Genomic DNA, 20,417 nt, shown 5'->3' on the forward strand with positions numbered 1-20,417 from the left:
ATAGTCAGCCGTTTCTTTCCCTTTGGTTTTAAAGTTCATAAACTTCTTGAATAAATTTCATGTTACCTTCCAATTTCACTATTATTCTGCTCCTCAAACATAGCAAAAGACGACACCAAACTACCGTGTTCTTCAAATTTATCTTCATGATTAATAGCCTTTGCATTGATCGTCCTATCCTATTTTACCCTTATTTCTTTCAAGATTTGCTATGAACAAAAGTTAATTAGTACACTATTGCTTTGATTATGTCAATGGACTAATCTTATAATAGAAATTATATAACTTCTCTAAGAATTGGCTTCTAACCACTCCATAACAACTCCGACTAAAACACTTGTATATGATCAATTCCAAGCATGGTCACTTTGAACGCAATGAAGAAAAAAATAATTACTTTTCCTACAAATTTCTTGAATAGATTAGATTAGTGTTGCATATCAAGTCATTAACCTTTTGTGTTGTACTTTGATCTTTTATTATATTTTTTTTCTTTTTTTAAAGAATTAATGTTACTATGAGAATATTCATGTTCCTCTTAGTAATAGTTTCAATGAGTCGCCATCTTCGAACTAAGGAAGTCCTAATTCTTGTGACAAGCAAATTAAAACACATTAGTGGTGCCACTGAGCATGCCTAGTCTGATACAACCCAAGTCGGGCATGACTTGGGTTGGATTATTCAAATTTATTCATTTTGTTTTAATTCTATTTCTTATTCGATATAAAATCGCTTTCAAATGATTCTAAAATCTGAAAACTTTTGGAGCTGAGAAAATTCTTGGATTTGAACCATAGCAGACACTTCTTTCTCTTACTGCTGAATAATTAGTAAACAAGCATAACACTCACTAGAAGACTTAATTGCAAGAACGATAGTCCAACTTGGGAGGAACACTTGAGATGACAACTTTAGGGACCGTTTCTTTACCTTGCACATTCAATGAGCAACGCAACCTCTTGAATATGACTAGTGTTACCGGTAGACGTTTGAGTATCTGATGGAACAGGAAAGAAACTCTCAATGTCCTCAGCATTTGGTGGTGTCCATGGAACAGGATGGAACTTTCTCATGTTGTTTAGCTGGTCGGCCACATCCCTCATAGTAGGTCTCTCTTCTCCCCTTACACTCAAGCACTGCACTGCCAGTTCACCAATCCTTTCAATCAGCTCTGCATCTCCTTCACTCGTCACTTGATTATCCAAGAGTTCCTCAAGTCGATCCTCTTTCCTGGCCGAAATGAAGCTTGATGCAAGGCTCGTTTCTTCTCCATTTTCTTCAAAAAAAATTGCCTTCTTACGTGTCAGTATTTCTAATAGCACTACACCAAAGCTATAAACATCACTTTTTTCAGTTAATTTGCATGTTTGAAGGTACTCGGGGTCTAAGTAACCGCAGGTCCCTTGAACCAAAGTAGCAAACTGGTCTTCATCCTTGGGATTTAGCCTTGAAGCTCCGAAATCAGAAACTTTGGCAGTGAAATTTTCATGTAGGAGGATGTTGGCAGACTTCACGTCTCCATGAATGATTGGAGGCGAAGCCGAATAGTGTAAATAAGCAAGAGCATCAGCAGAATCACGAGCAATGTTTAAACGCACAGCTAAAGGGAGGTTATCTATGTTTCTGCTGTGGATTAGTTCAAACAAGTTACCATTAGGGACAAACTCGTAGACCAACATGGGAACCTCCACTTCCAAACAACAGCCCAAGAGCTTGACTATGTTCTTATGATTTACTTGGGAAAGAATAAGCATTTCCTTTCCAAATTCTTTCTTTTGTCTCTCATTTATAACCTTTGGCTGCTTTATGGCAACAAACTGATTGTCTCCTATATCTCCTTTGTAAACAATTCCATATCTGCCTTGCCCAAGAATTCTGTTGTTCTTATCAACTCTATTTATCGCCTTCTCTAATTCTTCTTTTGAAAAGATCCTAAATGCAAGACTTAATTTTCTCATCTCTTCTAGTAATTGCATGCCCCCATGTTCACTGAAATATCTTTTCCTGGACTGGACAAGTTTTCTTCTCTGATAAATCATACAGATGCACATGCCAAATACTAGTAAGAAAGTCAAGCTGATGGAGGTGCCTGTGTACCCATCAACATCACATAACGTGAGCATCCAAACTAAATAAACCAATGAAAATTAAGATGCAGTAATTTATTATTCTTTCTCAGATAATTAACCTTTTGTTTTGTATTTGGTGTTTTAGTTGGATGGAAAAGTAACAGAAATTGCACTCGAGTGATTCATGTTCTATGTGCTATTTTGTGATCTAGAGATGAAAAAGCAACCGAACAGAAATTGCTGAAGGATCGATTGATACGTCAGGTACTTGGAAAGAGAGAAAGAACCATTCTGCAGGGAAAGAACCTCACCTATAGCCGCTTTCACCGCCAAGGAAAGCTTCTGATTTGGGGTGCATGTTCCATTGTAAGCGTCACCGTGCTTGCCTTCGGGGCAGTCACAACTATAATTACCTGGCAGGTTATGGCAGATGCCATTTGGGCATGGATTTGGTTGCAGATTGCATTCGTCGACGTCTAAAATATATTCAAGTGCACAAACTACAGCGTTAAGCATCATCGCAGTAATTGAAAGCAGCTAGCTAGCTAGAATAATTACTTAAATCGATTGGTATAGACGACGACAGATATACCTTGGCATCCGTCGGAGACGTAAGGATTGCCTTGGTATCCCTCGGAACAGTTGCAGAGATAACCAGGACCATTGGAGGAGTCGACACAGTCGCTGTGAGCACTGACGCAGACATAAGAGCTGGTTAGGTTGCGCTTAGCTACCTCGCACGTCTCGCTGCCGATGGCCCAGTCCATAACCACCGGCACCCAGCCGTCGTTAATTTGCATGAATTGGTTCGTGGTGATGTAAGACGTCTGAAACCGGAACCACTCGGCCTCCAACAAGACGGCGTAGCTGCAATTGCTAAATCTCCAAGTATCCGAGTTGTCGGAACGGCTTTCAAACTTGACAGTATACTGTGTGAGATTCTTGGGTATGGAAGTCTGGCAGCAACCGAGTCCGGAGCAGGAGCCATCGGCGCCGATGCTCCATTCATCCCGGCAGATGGCCGCACAGCCACTGGCGTAGCTATTGTTCCCATGGTTGTCTTGGATGTAGGCAAGGGTATCACAGCCGATGACAGTGAACTTGTTGCGGAGATCTGAGAACCTATATGGGCCATCATCCCTTCCAACATTCAAGGCTCCTCGACCCATTTTAGGGGCCCTTTGTAAAGGCTCGTTACACTGCGAGATTATGCGGTTGAGCATGCGCACGTAGCCCATCGTCAACGAAATCCTGAGGACCTCAAGATGACCATAGAATGGCTTCTTGAGGCCACTTTCCATGGTGTTGCAGGTTAGATTGAAACCTCCTCCTATGGAACAGTTAGCGCCGATGCCGAAGGGGTAAGGGATCTCCACGTCGCCGCATCTTGTCGGGCATCTGCTGACAGGCACAGCAGATGCAACTGCAGGTAGCTGCAGAAGCAACAGTAGGGAGAGGAGCAGAGACATGGCGAGTGCTGCAGCAGCTGAATGCATAGCTTCTGCTTAATTAGTTGATCAATAAGCCAATACCATCCTCATTATATATATAACATGGTCACTAAACTCCACGCATATATAGACAAATACTTATCCTTTTGGATGAGTCTAGTGGTTAGTGCATGAAATGTTACCATAATAAAGTCTGAGGTTCGAATCTCAGTAAAATCGAGGTAAATATCTCCTTTATGTGCTAGTCACTATTCCAAAGACTAGTAGCCGCTCTTGATTTACCTCCTCTGTGTTGACCCTGGGATGGATTGATGGGGGTGCTGGGGACGAGCTATTCGTCTTTTTTGCCACAATATATAGACAAATACTTATCTTCTCGGACAGTCTAGTGGTTAGCATATGAAGTGTTATCATCATGAGATCTGGAGTTCGAATCTCAGTAAAGTCGAGATAAATGACTCTCTTATGTGCTAGTCATTATTTCAAAGACTAGTAACCGTTCGTGATTTACTTCCTTCGTGTTGATCCTGAGATGAATTGACGGAAACACTAGAGACGAACATATTCACCTTTTACCCCCATAAATACTCTCATAAATCATTGTCATTCCAAACACACAACAAGATCCTAGCCATTCACATACTTCGATCACATGTAGCCTCGGCTCCAACCGGCGATCTACTAAACTAGACACACATACAAAAAAAATCAGTAAGTCAAATCATCCTTTTAATATGTGGTTTCAGAAATTGCACTGAATTCTTTGGGTTAAAGATGGCTTAGACTGATGTGAGATGTAGTCAAGTCAAGACAATTCAACAATTAGTCATCCTTCTAATACATGGTTTAAGAAATTACAGAAACCATTTAAATCGCTATGTAATAGAGCATTTGTGGATATCTAATTAATCCATATATATAGTTATGCTTAATATGCTCTCTAAGTACTTATTTACTATATCAAATATAAATAACATAAATACTGTAGTGATTGATCAGCCAATCAACTTTATCACAATGCTCGTCCTTTTTGGTTTTTGAACACAACAAGCTGATCTCACCACATTGCTACTTCTTATCTTCTTACTCTTTATACTTGTGCAGTTAGATTGACTCTGTTCCATTGCACCTTAATTGTTGTGACATTGCGGCAGAAAGTACCTTTTGAAAAAAAAAAAAATATTGTAAAGTTGATATATATCTATAGTTAGGTACCAACTACATACATCTTTATCATACGTATTCAATTATCAAGAATAATTAGAGCTACCACTAAATATTTGATGAGCATATGATGGAACAGGATATGCAAGATCTCCCTACCATTTTGTAGTAACAGCATTGAACTTTATCAAAGTAGCCAAGTCGTCTTCATCCTTGGAAATTAGCGTTGAAGCCCTGAAATCAGAAACTTTTGCATTGTAATTTTATGCAAGCAGGCTTCATATCTCCTTGAAAGGCTAGGATATTTAATGTAAGATTTATGAGAGATTTATAAAATTTAAAAATTATTATAGAGATATGGTTTGAGATTCGTAGTTTAAAAACAGTAGTAAAAACATAAATTTATTTTTTTTATCTCAAATTTGATATAATATGCACGAAGACATGCAACTCATAGTATGAATGAGATCATACAAAAACTTATTTAGAGCTTTGACCATTGGATATATTTTAATAAGTTTTCATATTATTGTGATATATTGGAATCATGTAAAACCCACATTTAAAATTTTAACTATTGAAGATGTTCTTAAAAATTTGAGGAGAAGCCAAAGAGTGTAAATAAACAAGAGAATCATCAACATCATTTAAGTAAACGCACATCCAAATGGACTTTATCTATGTTTGTACTACGGATTAAATCAAATAAGTTACTGATCTTGTCCGAAATCTGAATTAGATGAAGACCGGATGAGCTATCACTAGTGTTAACGAAGAGGCGACTAGGACACCCTTCTCGTATGCGCTTACAAGAATAGACCTCCACGTGGTGCTGATGGACGACGATGACTGTACCGGTAGTACTTGAGATCTGCACGCACTCAGACAAGCACACGGAACGTTAGAAGCTAGAAACCCAGGAAAAAGTCTCCAGAGTAGGCCCTCCGACGCTCAAGTCAGATGCTTTTTTCCCAGAACAATAATGTACGAAGGAGAAAGAAAAGTATAAGACAAGTGCGAATGTACGAGAGAAGCGTACCTACGTAATTGAGAGGACCTCCCTTTTTATATGACAGTGCGTACCTCTAGAGCCTGACTGATATCAGGGAATATCGGGTGTCAGGACATGTCTGGTGATGGAGGACATGTGACACCCTCTTGTGGACTGGAAGAATGTTTCATTCACAGATGATTGCAGACCATTGGAATATTCCCTGACATACAGTAGTTATTCCCTACAGGCAGTTACGATTCCCTGACTTTGTTGTCGTGTAGCACCTTCTGTCATACCCGGGCATGACTAGGGTAGCTCGAGATGATCTGGTAGGTATAACACCTAGCCTAAGTCTTGATGGGCAGGGAGAGCTGTGGTGAGATCGCTCTAAAGTTGATCGGGAGTTGGTCTACTGAGAGAACCAGGCCTGGGTATGATCAAGCTGTGAAAACCCAATCAGTCGGAGCAGGTCAGGCATCACCCCGATTGCACATCCTGATTCAGATCTAGGATCCTGATTTGTAAGTGCCCGACCGAGCGGCATCCTACGTCTGACGACACGCGACGATCCTACCTCTTCTTTCCTTAACTGTTGACTGTCACGTCTTCCTGACTGTTAACTGTCATATTCTCTTGACTTCTGACTGTCACGTCTACTTGACTGTTGATTATCACATCCCCTTGACTTATGACTGCCACGTCTCCTTGGTTGTTGACTGTCACATCCCCTTGACTTCTGACTGTCATGTTTTCTTGACTCCCAATAATCGGGCCCTACCATTATACACTGTATCAATTACCATTAAGGACAACATGAGAATTAATTCTACTTTTAAACAACAATCCAAGAGCTTGACTACGTGCCTATGGTTAACTTGGGAAAGAATATGCATTTCTTTTCCAAATTCTTTCTTTTCTTTTATCTCTCATAAATAACTCTGGCTTTAATATGGCAATCAAATTGATCGTCTCCCATATCTTCTTTGCAAATAGTTCCATATCCGACTTGCCCAAGAATGCTGTTCAAATCTATTTGTTGAACTCTCTAATTCTTCTTTTATAAAGATCCTAAAGGCATGACTTTGTCTTCTCATCTCTTCCAATAATTGCATGTTGTTAGATTAAACCAAATTCAAGAATCAAATTACAAACTAATTTCAAATGTCTCTTTTATTTCTACAAGAAGCAAAGTACATTTTCATCTCAAGTGCCTCTTTATGGATATAAGTGAATAAAGAAGAGGTGGAAGAAGAAAGAAGTTTCATTATAAATGAGACTTTAGTCTCACATTGGGAGTTTCAAGATATATTAATTAGTTTATATTGATTCACATGCATTGATAATGTGAACAAATGGATGAGAAGATACTCTCTCTCATGAGTGGGTGCGAAGGAAGGTGCAAATCCAAGACTCGAATTACACTGAACCATGTTGACTTGTGTGCGAGCATAACCTACGCGCGCTGAATACCGGACCGGTCAGGGTTAACCAAGGTTAATAGAGATTTTGTAACCTTCCTAATAAAGGGAGATCATGGTCTTGAGCAAAGGAACACACATAGAAAACTGAAGCTCTCCACCTATGTTCCCCCTTCTCCTCCTCTGGTCAGGGTTATCTAAGGTTAATAGCGATTTTTGCCGGACCGGTCAGGGTTAACCAAGGTTAATAGCAATTTTGTAACCTTCTGAATAAAGGGAGACCATAGTCTTGAGTAAAGGAACACACACAGAAAGCTGAAGTTGAGGGATGGGTCTCCTATATAAAGGGAGACCATGATCTTGAGCAAAGGAACACACACAGAAAACTGAAGCTCTCCACCTATATTCCCCCTTCTCCTCCTTTGTGTGCATCACAGTTAATTGTCCTATCCTCTAGGAATCAAATGACCCTAGAAAACCTCAAAGCACAGTCGAAGGTTGAGAGAATTTGTTTCAAGGAAATTGCAACCATCGTAGGCCTCGGTCCACTCACCCGCTCGGCTGTTCTACCTCTGCTCAGGCTACTATGTCACTCGGGCTGCCCTACTTTTTACTGTAAGGCTACTCTGCCCGATCGATCACTTAGACTGATCTGTTGCTCGACTGTACTACTCGCGACTACTCTGCCCGATTGGTAACTCAGACTAATCTACTGTTCGACCACACTACTCACAGCTACTCTACTATGCTCGGTCGGATACTCACTTGCTCGACCTAATCTACTGCTCTACCCACTTGGACGGTTTTCCCACTCGGCGAATAAGCTCACTTAGCTGACCTACCAGCTCTTGATTTTACTGCATTGCCACTCGACCGCCTGATCGGTTGCTTTGCTTGCTCAGCCACCCTGTAATCAATACTTGGTAGAAACCAACCCCTACTAACAATTTGAGATTATCTGCTCAGGTCATCTCGATAGATAAGTTGAATTTAATTTTATGTATTTAAATTCGACTAATTTCCCTAAAATCTCTGGCAAATTGTCCAAAAATCTTGGAACAGAATCCGATTCTGTTGAGATGGCCACAGAACAAAGTGTTGAGGTGCAAGGACTCAACACATGAAGGCCTCCTCCGTCCTGATTGGAACTGTACTAATCAATTATTGGAAAAGGCCAAAGAAGTTCAGTAGACTGAACTTCAAGAGATGACAGCAGAAGATGCTCTTCTACTTGACCACGCTCAATCTGACTTAGTTCTTGATCGAGGACCCTTCGAAACGTGCTGAGGATGCTAATGCATAGACCATCAGTGCAGTGGAGGCATGAACTCACTTTGAGTTCATTTGCCGAAACTACATCTTGAACTTCCTTGCCGACTCGTTATATGTTGTATATATCATGAAGAGAACAACTAAGGAGCTGTGAGAGTCCCTGGACAAGAAGTATAAGATGGAGGATGTAGGGGTCAAGAAGTTCATTGTGGGCCCATTCCTAGACTATAAGATGGTTGACTCCAAGATGGTGATCAACCAAGTCGAAGAGCTTCAGATGATCTTACACGAGATATACTCAGAAGGGATGGTTATGAGTAAAAACCTTCCAGGTGGCTGCTATCATTAAGAATCTGCCTCCTGACTGAAAAGACTTTAAGAACTACCTGAAGTATCAGCAGAAGAAGATGAATGTAGAGGAACTCATTGTTAGTCTTCACATCGAAGAAGATAACAAGAGTTCAGAGAGAAAGTTATTCTCTCGGGCTATTGTGAAAGCCAACATGGTTCAGCACGGTCAAAACTCGAAACGGAAGAACCCCAAGTCTTCTAAGATGGGACCCAGAGGAGGCATCAACAAAAAGAAATTCTCTAGAAAGTGCTTCAACTGTAGTCGAGCTGGTCATAAATCTTCGGAATGTAAAAAGCCAAAGACAAAGTAGGAGGCCAACCTAAACGAGAGACCAGAAATGGACAATCTCTACGCAGTGGTCTTAGATCTAAACCTGATCGGTTCAAACCCGAAACAATAATGGATCAATATTAGAGCCACCAGACATGTCTGCTGCAATAAGGAGTTGCTCCACAACTTTAAAAAGTCAATGGAGACAAGCTGTTCATGGAGAACTCAGCAACCTTGAATATTATGAGCTAAGGAAAAGTGGTGCTGAAAATGATCCTGTGAATAATGTGTTGTATGTTTTAGAGATTCGGAGAATCTAGTGTCCGGATCATTGTTAAGTAAGCATGACTTTCTCATTATTTTTGAATTAGACAGAGTTGTACTCTCCAAAAATGGAATATTTGTAAGAAGGGGCTATGTATCTGATGGGTTGTTCAAGCTCAATATAATGACTATTAGGCCTAAGATAAATAAAGATGAAAGTTCTTCCACTTATATGTTTGAGCCTTCATGTTTGTGGCATCATAGACTAGGACATGTTAATTACGATATGCTGTATAGATTGATAAACATGTAAAGCATACCTATATTCCATCTTGACCCAAAACACAAGTGTGAGATTTGTGTTGAAGCGAAAATGACAAGGTCATCCTTTCAATATGTTGCAAGAAGAAACGAACCACTCGGGCTAATTCACACCGATATGTATGACCTCAAAGGTACACCAACACGTGGTAGGAATAAATAATTCATCACTTTTGTAGATGATAACACAAAATACTGTTATGTGTATCTTCTCAAAAGTAAGGATGAAACTATAGAGAAATTTACTCTCTATAAGAATGAGGTTGAAACTCAGGTTAATAGAAAAATTAAGGTAGTTCAAAGTGACCGAGGTGGTGAATATGTATCACCGTTTGTTAAGTTGTATGCTGAACATATGATCATACATGAAACAACAGCTCTTTATATACCTCAGCAAAATGGTATTGCTAAGCGAAAGAACCATACTCTAAAGGAGATGATGAACACTCTTCTATTAAACTCTGAACTACTAGAGTTCGTATGGTGTAAAGTTGTGTTAACAGCTAATTAAATAGATAAGAGCTCTTATGAGTTATGGATTGGAAGACAACCATTCTACAAATATTTACTAATGTGGGGGTGTCTTACCAAAGTGTTGGTGCCTGATCTAAAAAGGATTAAGATGAGACCAAAGACTGTTGATTGCATATTTATTATATATGCACATAATAACAATGCATATCAGTTTTTTGTGTATGAGTCACAAATACTGGATATACACAAAAACTCGATAATAGAATCAAGAAATGATTCATTCTTCGAGCATATATTTCCATATAAGACCTGAGAGGAAGCTAGCTTATCAAAACGAGCATATAAAACACAAGATGAAGATAATGATGAGGAACCGGTCAAGGTTGAGTTTAGATGAAGCAAAAGAGCTTGGGTAAAAGAATCCTATGGATCGTATTTTATCACTTTCATATTGGAAAGTGAGCCCCGAAGTTACTCAAAAGCAGTAAGCTCTTTTGATGGATCTCACTAGAGAGAGGTAATTGCTTTTCAGATAGAATCTATCTTACAAAATCACACTTCGGAACTTATGGATCTTCCTCCTGGAAGTAAACCACTAGGTTGCAAGTAGATTTTCAAGAAGAAAGTGAAATCAAATAGCACAATTGATAAATATAAGGCTAGATTGGTAATCAAAGGATACCGACAATAAGCAGGCATTGATTACTTTGATACGTATTCTCCTGTGCCAAGAATAACTTCCATTAGAGTATTATTGACTATAGCCGCTCTATGGAATCTTGAAATACATTAGATGGATATAAAGACAACCTTTCTAAACAGAGATTTAGAAGAGAAAATCTACATGAAGAAATTTGAGTTTTCTGTAATAGGATAGAAAAATAAGGTTTGTAGATTGGTGAAGTCATTATATGGCTTGAAACAAGTACCAAAGCAGTGACATGAGAAATTTGATAATGCCATGAAGGAATATGGATTCAAGATTAATGAATGTAATAAATGTGTTTACATAAAAGTCATAGAAAATGACTACATCATCTTGTGTCATATGTAGATGACATATTTATCATTGAGAGTAATGATAAGATAATCAAATTCACTAAATATATATTGAACTCAAGATTTGACATGAAAAACATTGGCCTAGCTAATGTGATTCTAGGAATTAAAATTTTTAGAACAATAGAAGGACTTATTTTTAATCAGTCCCATTACATGGACAAGATTCTTAAGAAATTCACCAAGGGTAATACTGCGTTGGCACGAACGCCGATAGATACAAGTCAACATCTATCGAAAAATTGAGGTGAAAGTAACTCTCAGATAGAGTACTCTCGAGTGATTGAAAGTTTGAAGTACTTGATGAGTTGCACACGATCAGACTTGGCCTACTAGTAAGTAAACTGAGTAGATACATAAGTAATCCCGGTGTTGAGTACTAGAAAGAAATAATAAGAGTATTGAGGTTTTTGTATACTCGTGAATATGAACTACACTATACGAGATATCCTGCTCTGATCGAAGGGTACATAGCTACGAGTTGGATATCTGACATAAAAGACTTTAAGTTTACAAGTGGATATGTATTTACTCTAGATAGTGCACTCATTTCTTAGAAATCTTCTAAGCAAACGGTAATAATTAGATCCACGATGGAATTTAAGTTTGTGGGTCTTGACAAATATGGTGAAGAGGCTGAATGACTACGACAATTCTTAGAAGATATTATTAGATGGTCGAAACTTGTGGAGACAATTTGTATACATTGCGATAGCCAATCAGCAATTGGTCGAGCACAAAGCCATCTGTATAATGGTCAGTCTAGACATATACGTTATAGATATAATACTGTTAGATAACTATTCTCAATGGGAGTTATTACTGTATCTTTGTGAAGTCAAAGGATAACCTAGAGAATCCGCTAATCAAAGGTTTAAATCAAGAGTTAGTTGCAAGCTCATCATGAGGAATGAGTTTAATGTCGTTGTTAATGATCAGTGCAGAGGACACCCAACTTATGCTGACTGGAGATCCCAAGAATTAAGTTTAAAGGGATAACCAATTTACATTGACTAGACACACTATGGGGGATAACCCAATAAAATAGTGACCGGACCAGGGTAAGCTGATGGACTTTTAGTGATCAAAGAAGAGTATATGGTTACTCTCGAGGGATCACCAATGTGATAAAGAAGTGGGGTCACTTCAAAGAAAATTGGAGGCACAATTCTTATAGCTTCTCACCGAACCAAGCATGTTCATGGCCAAGAATGAACACACTCATGAGAATTAAGTTGTATCAGGAAGAGTCTTGGGTGAGATATGTCAATGCTTACACAGACGGCAAAACAATTCAAGCACATCATGTCTACTATCAACCAGTAAGCAAATAGATCTTCATAAGGGAAAGTTCAAAGAGTAAAACCTGTCTGTCAACTGTTGAATGCTATTGAAGGATTGATAGAGAGCAATAGGGGGGTGAATATCACTCCTTGAAACTTTTTCTTTTCTTGTATCGTAAAACCAATCAGAATAAGCAGCAAAAAATAGAATAACAAAAGAAAGACAAGTGATTCAGGTGGTTACTTGGTTCATAGCCTATGTCGACTCCTACTCCAAGATCCGTGATCCTTGATCACACCGTTGGAAAATTCACTATAACTCTTATTTTTGAAATACTTCGGAAAGAAGTAATTCATACAGATGCAAAGTATAAGACAGTAACAACCTACTATCTTATTTGAAATCAAGTACAGTGCAAGCTAAATGAAAGTATACCGAAAAGGATAATAATGAAGATCATCGGTACTTTGTCGAAGCAGCAACTTACTTGATGATAAGTAGTAGAGTAGTAGCACGAACAAAGACTTTGCACAGAGATGAATAGAAAACTTCATTATTTTCTTGGACCTCGAGCTCCCTTTATACAAGCATGGTTTGATCGATTGATAAACCCTTTGGTTGACTGATCTGTTTAGTCAACTGATTCTCCTATCGGTCAACTGAACCCTATACTTTCCTTCTTCGCTGAGATCCGATCTTCGTGTATTTATGAGCTTTAATGGTTCAGTCGACTGATCACCTTGTTCGATCGACCGAACAGTGTAGTTTCCCTATTCGCTAAGATACGCCATTAAGGCTTCATTAATGTCGTGATCATTTGGTCGACCGATCCCTGGGTTCGGTGGACTGATCATCCTAGCTTCCTTCTTTGATTCGGCTTGATCTAATCTGTGCTTAATGCGACATCATTAAGGTTCGATGGATCGATTTGCTGGTTCAGTCGACCAATCATGCTTTGATCGATCTCTGCTTTGTTCTGCTCTGGTCTGAGTCGATCTGGTTTGGTCGATCGATCCCCTGGTTCGGTCGACTGATCAGGCCGGTTCCCATAAAATAGAGTTAAATAATATATCCTTGGAAAACAAAGCTTAGCATAGTTATATGATGCATGAGTAGTATTTGACAGTAATACTGTCTTGATCTTAACTTGAAAATCTTCCAAGTTTCTTCAGTTGGATCAGTGACCTAGGGTTTGTTCCTTTCCGGAACATGACCTCATTGTCGCTCTTCTCTATTTGTTTACCTCAACCTACCTGCCAAATATGGTCCTCTAGACCTGTTTGGACTTTCTCTACTAAGTATCTGATCCTTGATCTACTAAGACTTTTTCCTGCAATACTACATTAGCCAATAGAAAAAATAGTAATACAGAACACTATAATAAAATTAAACTTAGATTTACCAAGATTTGCTGGTCTGGTTGACCGCGCTATCTTTGTTGGAGTTCACTCCTCCAAAACTTTCCGTTGCCTAATGTTACCTCCCCCTAGGATTTTCTCCATCTGGCTTCACTGACCAGAACCTAGAGTTACCTCACTCTATGATTTTCTCCACCTGGCTTCACTCACTAAGACTCAGCATTGTATCATTTCACCAGGGATTCAATATTGGGCCCTCCAAACCTATCAAATCCTTCTACGTGGCTTCCACGATCTACTAAGATTTCCTTTGCTTAGCTGTAACTAGGACTTCCCTTGCCTAACTGTAGTTAGGACTAGTCATTCAGTTAACTTCTCACCCTTGCTTAGCCATGACTAGAACTTCCCTTGATCAAGCTCTATTAAACATATTTGTCGGATATTAAAACTTTGCAGTTCGATTGCACCAACAACTATCACATACCCTATCTCCATTCATATGGGGGATTGTTGGATATATATGAATGAAAAAGAGGTGGAAGAGAAAAAAAGTTCCATTGTGAATGAGACTTTAGTTCCACATTGGGAGTTTCAAGACATATTAGTTAGTTTATATTGATTCACATGCATTGATGATATGAACAAATGCATAGGGAGAGGATTTCTCTCATGCATGGGTGCAGGAGGAGTGTAAATCCAGGGCTCCGATTGCATTGAACTATGTTGACTCATGTGTGAGTACGACCTGTGTGTGCCGAATGCTGGACCGGTCGGGGTAAAATTTGCCTTAAATGGAACAACTAATATTTTACCACCTAGATTCTTTTTATTTTCTGCTCAAGAAAGTAACGGAAGCATTAACCATGGTTAATGGTGATTTCGTAACCTTCTGGATAGTAATAGTCTACCATTGATGGTCGCCAACTATCATTAATCCATGGGTATTGAATGACCATTACTCGGTGATATGGGTTATGATAAGTAGGCCCAAGAAATGATCTAGTAGGCACAGTCAAGATGACATGACTATCAAGGTTAAGGTGACGTGGTCATTAAAATTGGGATAGGAGTGTACTCCCCCCCCCCCCGTCTAACTTAGTTGTTTCGCCTAGTATCAAGGTTCTTAGCTTGGATTTAGCTTGCGCAGAGTGCACTCGGTCGGATAAAAGACCGGTCAGGTCTAAAGTACTCAGCATCATAAAGCTTTATGTGGGCCCGACTGGATGAAAGATTGGCTGGGCCTAAATCCCTCAGCATCATAAAGCTCTATGTGTGCCCGACTGGATGAAAGACCGGCTGAGCCTAAAGCAGACAACATCATAGATCTCTCCATATACATCCGACCCAAATCTTTCTGTATATGTCTGAATGGATAAAAGGTCAGTCAGATGCAAGGAGGTTACCTTCATAAAGCTCTTCATGTATAGTTGGTCATAACGCCGACCTGAATTAAGAAACTTAGTTGCATACTTATTCTTAAATGGATCTTTAGTGCACACAGTTTATCAGAGGGTTACTTAGGTTGATTTCTAGCATGCTTAACATATCATATGAATCTCTGACCAGATTTATGACAACATTTAATACATAATAGAGCAGCTCAATGCAAGGATAAGCATAAGGATGGTCAGCCTTATTAGTAGGCCGAGATATATTCAACAGACAAGCAGCAGATAATATTTTAACAACCTATTAGAGTTATCAAGGAATATTCCTTTGGAATCTCCTTTGGAAGCTATCTTGTTTCCTATTGGACAACCATTTATGACAATATACTCTTGTAATGGCTTCATCAAAGGCTAAGCTAAAAACGACAAAAGAGGTACATCTGTGGGTAGATAAAAGATTCCTCGAATACTCATTACAGAACAAACTAACAAATTCCTATAAACGATGCTATCTCATGATCACGAAGGTTATGAGAGGTGGTATAAAAATGGGTGGTCATCTCTGTTGGCAAGATACTCAATTTACATCATTTGAGCTTTATTCTCATGCAAGCACTTCTTTGTTCTTGATTGTTCCATCCAAGACTGTGCTAACTTGAGCATCGGAGGGTCTTGCTAGGGATCCCCTTCCCTGGTTTTTGATCACTAACTCTCTATTGGATTGTCGGTGTGTGTACAGGATCGCAAGGAAGCTTTGCCGAGAAGTATCAAGTCCTCCTCCAGTCAACCATTCAACCATTATCGCTAGCATGTCGTCTCTTTAGCTTTCAGACAGAATCAAATTTGGCATCGTCTGTAAAAATCTTCTCCTGAATCTGAGGCTTAGAGATGAAGAGGTGGCTGGTGAAATAACTGCATCCTAGGCTGATGGTAGAGTAAAAGTGATCGGCGATTGATAAGGTCGACTCAATGTAGTACTAGTGGTTTTTGCACAAGGAGATACAAAAAATGCGGGCTATGAGAAACTACCTAGTTGAGAGAGGGCCTCCTGTGTTGGACTGGATCCTTGGAGGTATTGTTAGAAGGACGAGCGGATAAAGTTTGTTTAGAAGATTGTGCTTCCTCCTAGATGAACACTGTTGGAGATGAAGGTACAAGCACAGAGGGCGAGTCCATGGAAGATGCTCATCTTTTAGGAGCAGAGGCAAGGATAATCTTGCGCCCTTTGCGTTTCCACTTTGAAGAAGTTTCCTTTCCTGCAGGAGAGTCCTCGGGTATTGTTACAAGATCGGAAGGCACTTCTCCAGAGGCAACAACCACATTAGACTCAGTTGCATGACTGTCCGAGGCCCCACCAAAAGGGGCATCCAAGGGTAGACCCCGTTCAACTAACAGTTCCTGCCCCTTGAGGCAGAGCTTTTCAGTGGATAGGTCAATTGCTTCGACCAAGGATTTCCAAATATCATCCATTGCATAAAATTAAAAATATCTCAATTAGCAATAACGCAAGGCTTCAATTATTAAGACTTACCAAAAGAGCAGGATAGTTTCTTTTAGATGGGGTTTAGACCAAACAAATACAGAAAACTTTCATATAGCCACTTATGGATTTTGAAATGTTGATTGTTCAACTTGGTGAGGTAGGAAACATAGATTGGATCTTCCTTAAACTTTCTAGGATCAGGAAGAGGAGGAAAGGAAGATTGCCACTCGGTGGACCAGCTAGCAGGATCAGACATCTCCATGAAGAAGAAATGAGATTTCCAGCTTTTGTTCGAAGACAACATGTCCTCAAAGAAAACCGCCTTTGGTTGAGACTGGAAAAGAAAAGCTCCGGATTTTGATTTCTTGGGATAGGAAAAGAGATAAAGATTGCAGGGAGTAAGAGGGATGCAAAATAGATGAAACAACATGAACATCCTACACATATGTCGAAAGGTGTTCGGGACGAACTGTTGTAACGAGATATGGAAGTTTTGACTTACGACTGAGAAAAAAGGGATGGACAAGAAAGCAAAGGCCGGCTGCTAGCTGGTTGGAAAAGAAAGTGATGTGGTTGAGAGGAGGGTGATGAGGATGATAGTGCGAAGATAGAAGGGTGATATGATAATTATTGTGAATGACATATCTAGAGTGTAGGGGATCTCTATTAGAATCGTCAAAACTAGAAGTGGTGAAGGCATACCAAGGGCGAAGGATTCTTGAGCCATAAGAAAGGGTAAGAGAAGTAGAGAATGAATGACTTATTGATCATGTAAGGAAAGATTGAGGAATAAGGTTCACCAGAAGAAAAATGGGAGAAGATGAAGTGCAAAGTGCTGAGGATGTCAACTGCTTAGGATTTTTATAAAGAGCGGTCTAATGGCAGCTGTTTGATTAAAACAGCATGCGCTTGAAGAGCCATTGATTTGCTGGGAAAGGCATGTCGTTGGGTCGCACAAAGTAGTGTGCGTTAGCACCCGCTTCGAGAGATAAGGAGTGATGTCACGTGGTGTCTACCATTATGATGGACATGCCAATCAAATAATTTCGCTGCCTGAGTGCATTTCAGCTTGCCTTTGGTACTTTTTCCCTACTGAAGAGTTAGCCACCAACACGCAGTTTTTGAAAAAATCGCTAAGTGCTGGGAGGCGCAAACAAGAGCATGAATGGTTGGATAACCCTAATAAAAAGAGGAGAGCGGGTGAAAATAGGACTTAGGTCTAGTCAGTCGGTGACACCTCCTTTGAATTGACTTGAAGGAGAGGCTAATGATATGGATTGTGATAAGTAGGTCCAGGAAATGATCTGGTAGTCAAGGTCAAGGTGACATGGTAGTCAAGGTCAAGGTGATGTGACAGTCAAACATATCATATGAATCTCTGATAAGATTTATGATGACATTCAATACATAACATAAAAGCTTAATGCAAGGATAAGCATAAGGATGGTCAACCTTGTTAGTCGGCCGAGATATATTCAGTAAACAAGCAACAAATAACATTTTAATAACCTGTCAGAGTTGTCGGGAAATATTTCTTTGGAACCTCCTTTGAAATCTATCTTGTTTCCTATTGGGCCACTATTTATGACAACATACTCTTGTAACGACTTCATCAAAGTCCTAAGCCAGAAACGACAAAGGAGGTATATCTGTGGGTAGATAAAAGATTCCTTGGATACTCATTACACAACAAACTAACAAACTCCTACATACGATGCCACCTCATGATCACGAAGGTTATGAGAGGTGGAATAAAAAGGAGTCCTCTCCGTTGGCAAGGTATGCAATCTACATCATCTGAGCTTTATTCTCACACGAGCACTTCTTTGTTCTTGATTCTTCCATCTAGGACCGTACTAACTTGAGCGTCAGAGGACCTTACTTGGGATCCCCTTCCCTATTTTTGGTCACTAACTCTCTGTTGGATTATCAGCATGTGCGCATGATCGCAAGGAAGTTTCACCAAGAAGGAATAAGTCTTCCTCCAATCAACCATCCGGCCATCGTCACCAGCGCGTTATCTCTTCAGCTTTCAAACAAGATCACTCAACATTCAATGTAGGTGAGGGATGATGCTTCTATATAAAGGGAGACCATGGTCTTGAGCAAAGGAACACACACAGAAAGTTGAAGCTCTCCACCTACGTTCCCCCTTCTCCTCCTCTGTCGTGCTTATTTTGCTCGGCAGAATATCCGTGATAACAGTTGGGTACTTCTCAGTTTACTATGACCACCAGTACTTGGTGTACATCACCGTTAACAGTTGTATCTTAGAAAATAGATGACTCAAGAAAACCTCGAAGCACAGTCGGAGGTGAGGCGAATCTGTTTCAAGGAAACTACGACCATCGTAGGCCTTGGTACACTCACCCGCTCAGCCACTTCACACGCTCGGCTACTCTATTCGCTCAGGTCGCTCTGTCACTCAGGCTGCCCTGCCTTTTATTGTAAGGCAATTCTATCCGATCGGTCACTCAAACTGATCTGCCACTCGACCACTATACCCGGTTGGCTACTCTGCTCGATCGATCACTCAGACTGATTTGCTGCTCGACCACACTACTTGCGGCTACTCTGCCCGATCAGTCACTCAGACTGATTTACTGCTCGACCGCACTAGTCATAGCTACTCTTCTCTGCTCGGTTAAGTACTCGCTCGCTCGGCCTGATCTACTACTCTGCCCGCTCGGATGGTTTTCCCGCTTGGCTGACAAGCGCACTTGGTTGACGTGCCAGCTCTTGATTCAACTGCACTGCTACTCAGCCCTCTGATCAGCCGCTCTGCTACTCTTCTTGCCCAGCCATTCAGCTGCTCTGCTCGATCAACCACTTTACAGTTAGCACTTGATAGAAACTAGCCCCTGCTAATAGTCTGAGATTATCTACTAAGGTCATCTCTACATATAAGTTGAATTTAATTTGGTGTATTTAAATTCAGTTAATTTTCCTGAAATCTTTGACAGATTGTCTAACAATAATTAATGCATTTAATATTTTTAATGTCTTATTGATTTTTATATCATCCAAAATGTATAAATAGGGATGACGTGTTAAGTTTTTCATGAAGAGTTGTAGCAACAAGAAATCCAATACAAAGAAATAGAATGTGCTTCATAATAGCTTTTTCCCCTTAATTTCCTTACTTCTGTTTCTATCCCTTCTTTTTGTTCCTTCAATTTAGTATCAGAGGCTTCAGAGCCAAGTTCTTGTGTAGACGACGAGCTATGACATCCGCTGGACTTCAAAAGATGCTAAAGCCCATCTTTTGGTTGTTTCTACTTTAACTGTCATATCTAACAAAAATAGCCAACAATATTGTTTCCCTTGTACCTTGGTTCAATGGTGAAAATTTTGATTATTGGAGTACTCTTATGAAACTATGTCTTGAATCTCAAGGACTATGGAGTATTGTTGAAGGAGTAAATCTACTAGAGGATGAAGACCAACTCACTAAAGCACAAAGAAATATTTTAAAGAGCATGAAGCAAAAGGAAAGAAAGACTCTTTTTCAAATTTATCAAGCGCTTGAAGTTCCGGTTTATGAAAGAATATCAAAAGTAATCAATGCTCAAAGAGCATGGGAGATTCTACAAACAACTTATTCTGGACAAGATCAAGTAAAAAAGGTTTGTTTACAATCTCTACAAGCAAAATTTGAGAAGCTAGAGATGAAAGACAATGAAAAAGTCTCATACTACTTCACTCGAACTAGTTCTATTGTAAATTAGCGATTTAGATTTCTTCAAACTTGGTACCACTATGAAAGGTTGAGCGAGGAGAAGGTAGATATGGTGTC

General features: G+C 39.7%; 1 protein-coding gene across 1 annotated transcript; it reads right to left on the reverse strand.

Moving 5' to 3' along the window:
• Window positions 1-639: 639 nt before the first annotated feature.
• Window positions 640-3,573, reverse strand: LOC122031682 (wall-associated receptor kinase 2-like). The gene is made up of 3 exons (XM_042590782.1): window positions 2,662-3,573; window positions 2,381-2,545; window positions 640-2,089 (listed from the first exon to the last, which is right to left on the reverse strand). The coding sequence occupies exons 1-3, from the start codon at window positions 3,563-3,565 to the stop codon at window positions 927-929; spliced, it is 2,232 nt and encodes a 743-aa protein (XP_042446716.1). The 5' UTR covers window positions 3,566-3,573; the 3' UTR covers window positions 640-926.
• Window positions 3,574-20,417: the final 16,844 nt, after the last annotated feature.

Source organism: Zingiber officinale, chromosome 11A (assembly GCF_018446385.1).
Source record: "Zingiber officinale cultivar Zhangliang chromosome 11A, Zo_v1.1, whole genome shotgun sequence".
NCBI classification, from domain to species: domain Eukaryota; kingdom Viridiplantae; phylum Streptophyta; class Magnoliopsida; order Zingiberales; family Zingiberaceae; genus Zingiber; species Zingiber officinale.

Coding starts and splice junctions, on each gene's coding strand:
- LOC122031682 (XM_042590782.1), bottom strand. CDS start 3,565: ATGCATTCAGCTGCTGCAGCACTCGCCATGTCTCTGCTCCTCTCCCTA. Junction 2,546..2,661: donor CGTCTCCGACGGATGCCAAG/GTATATCTGTCG, acceptor AATATATTTTAG/ACGTCGACGAATGCAATCTG. Junction 2,090..2,380: donor GGCGGTGAAAGCGGCTATAG/GTGAGGTTCTTT, acceptor ATGGGTACACAG/GCACCTCCATCAGCTTGACT.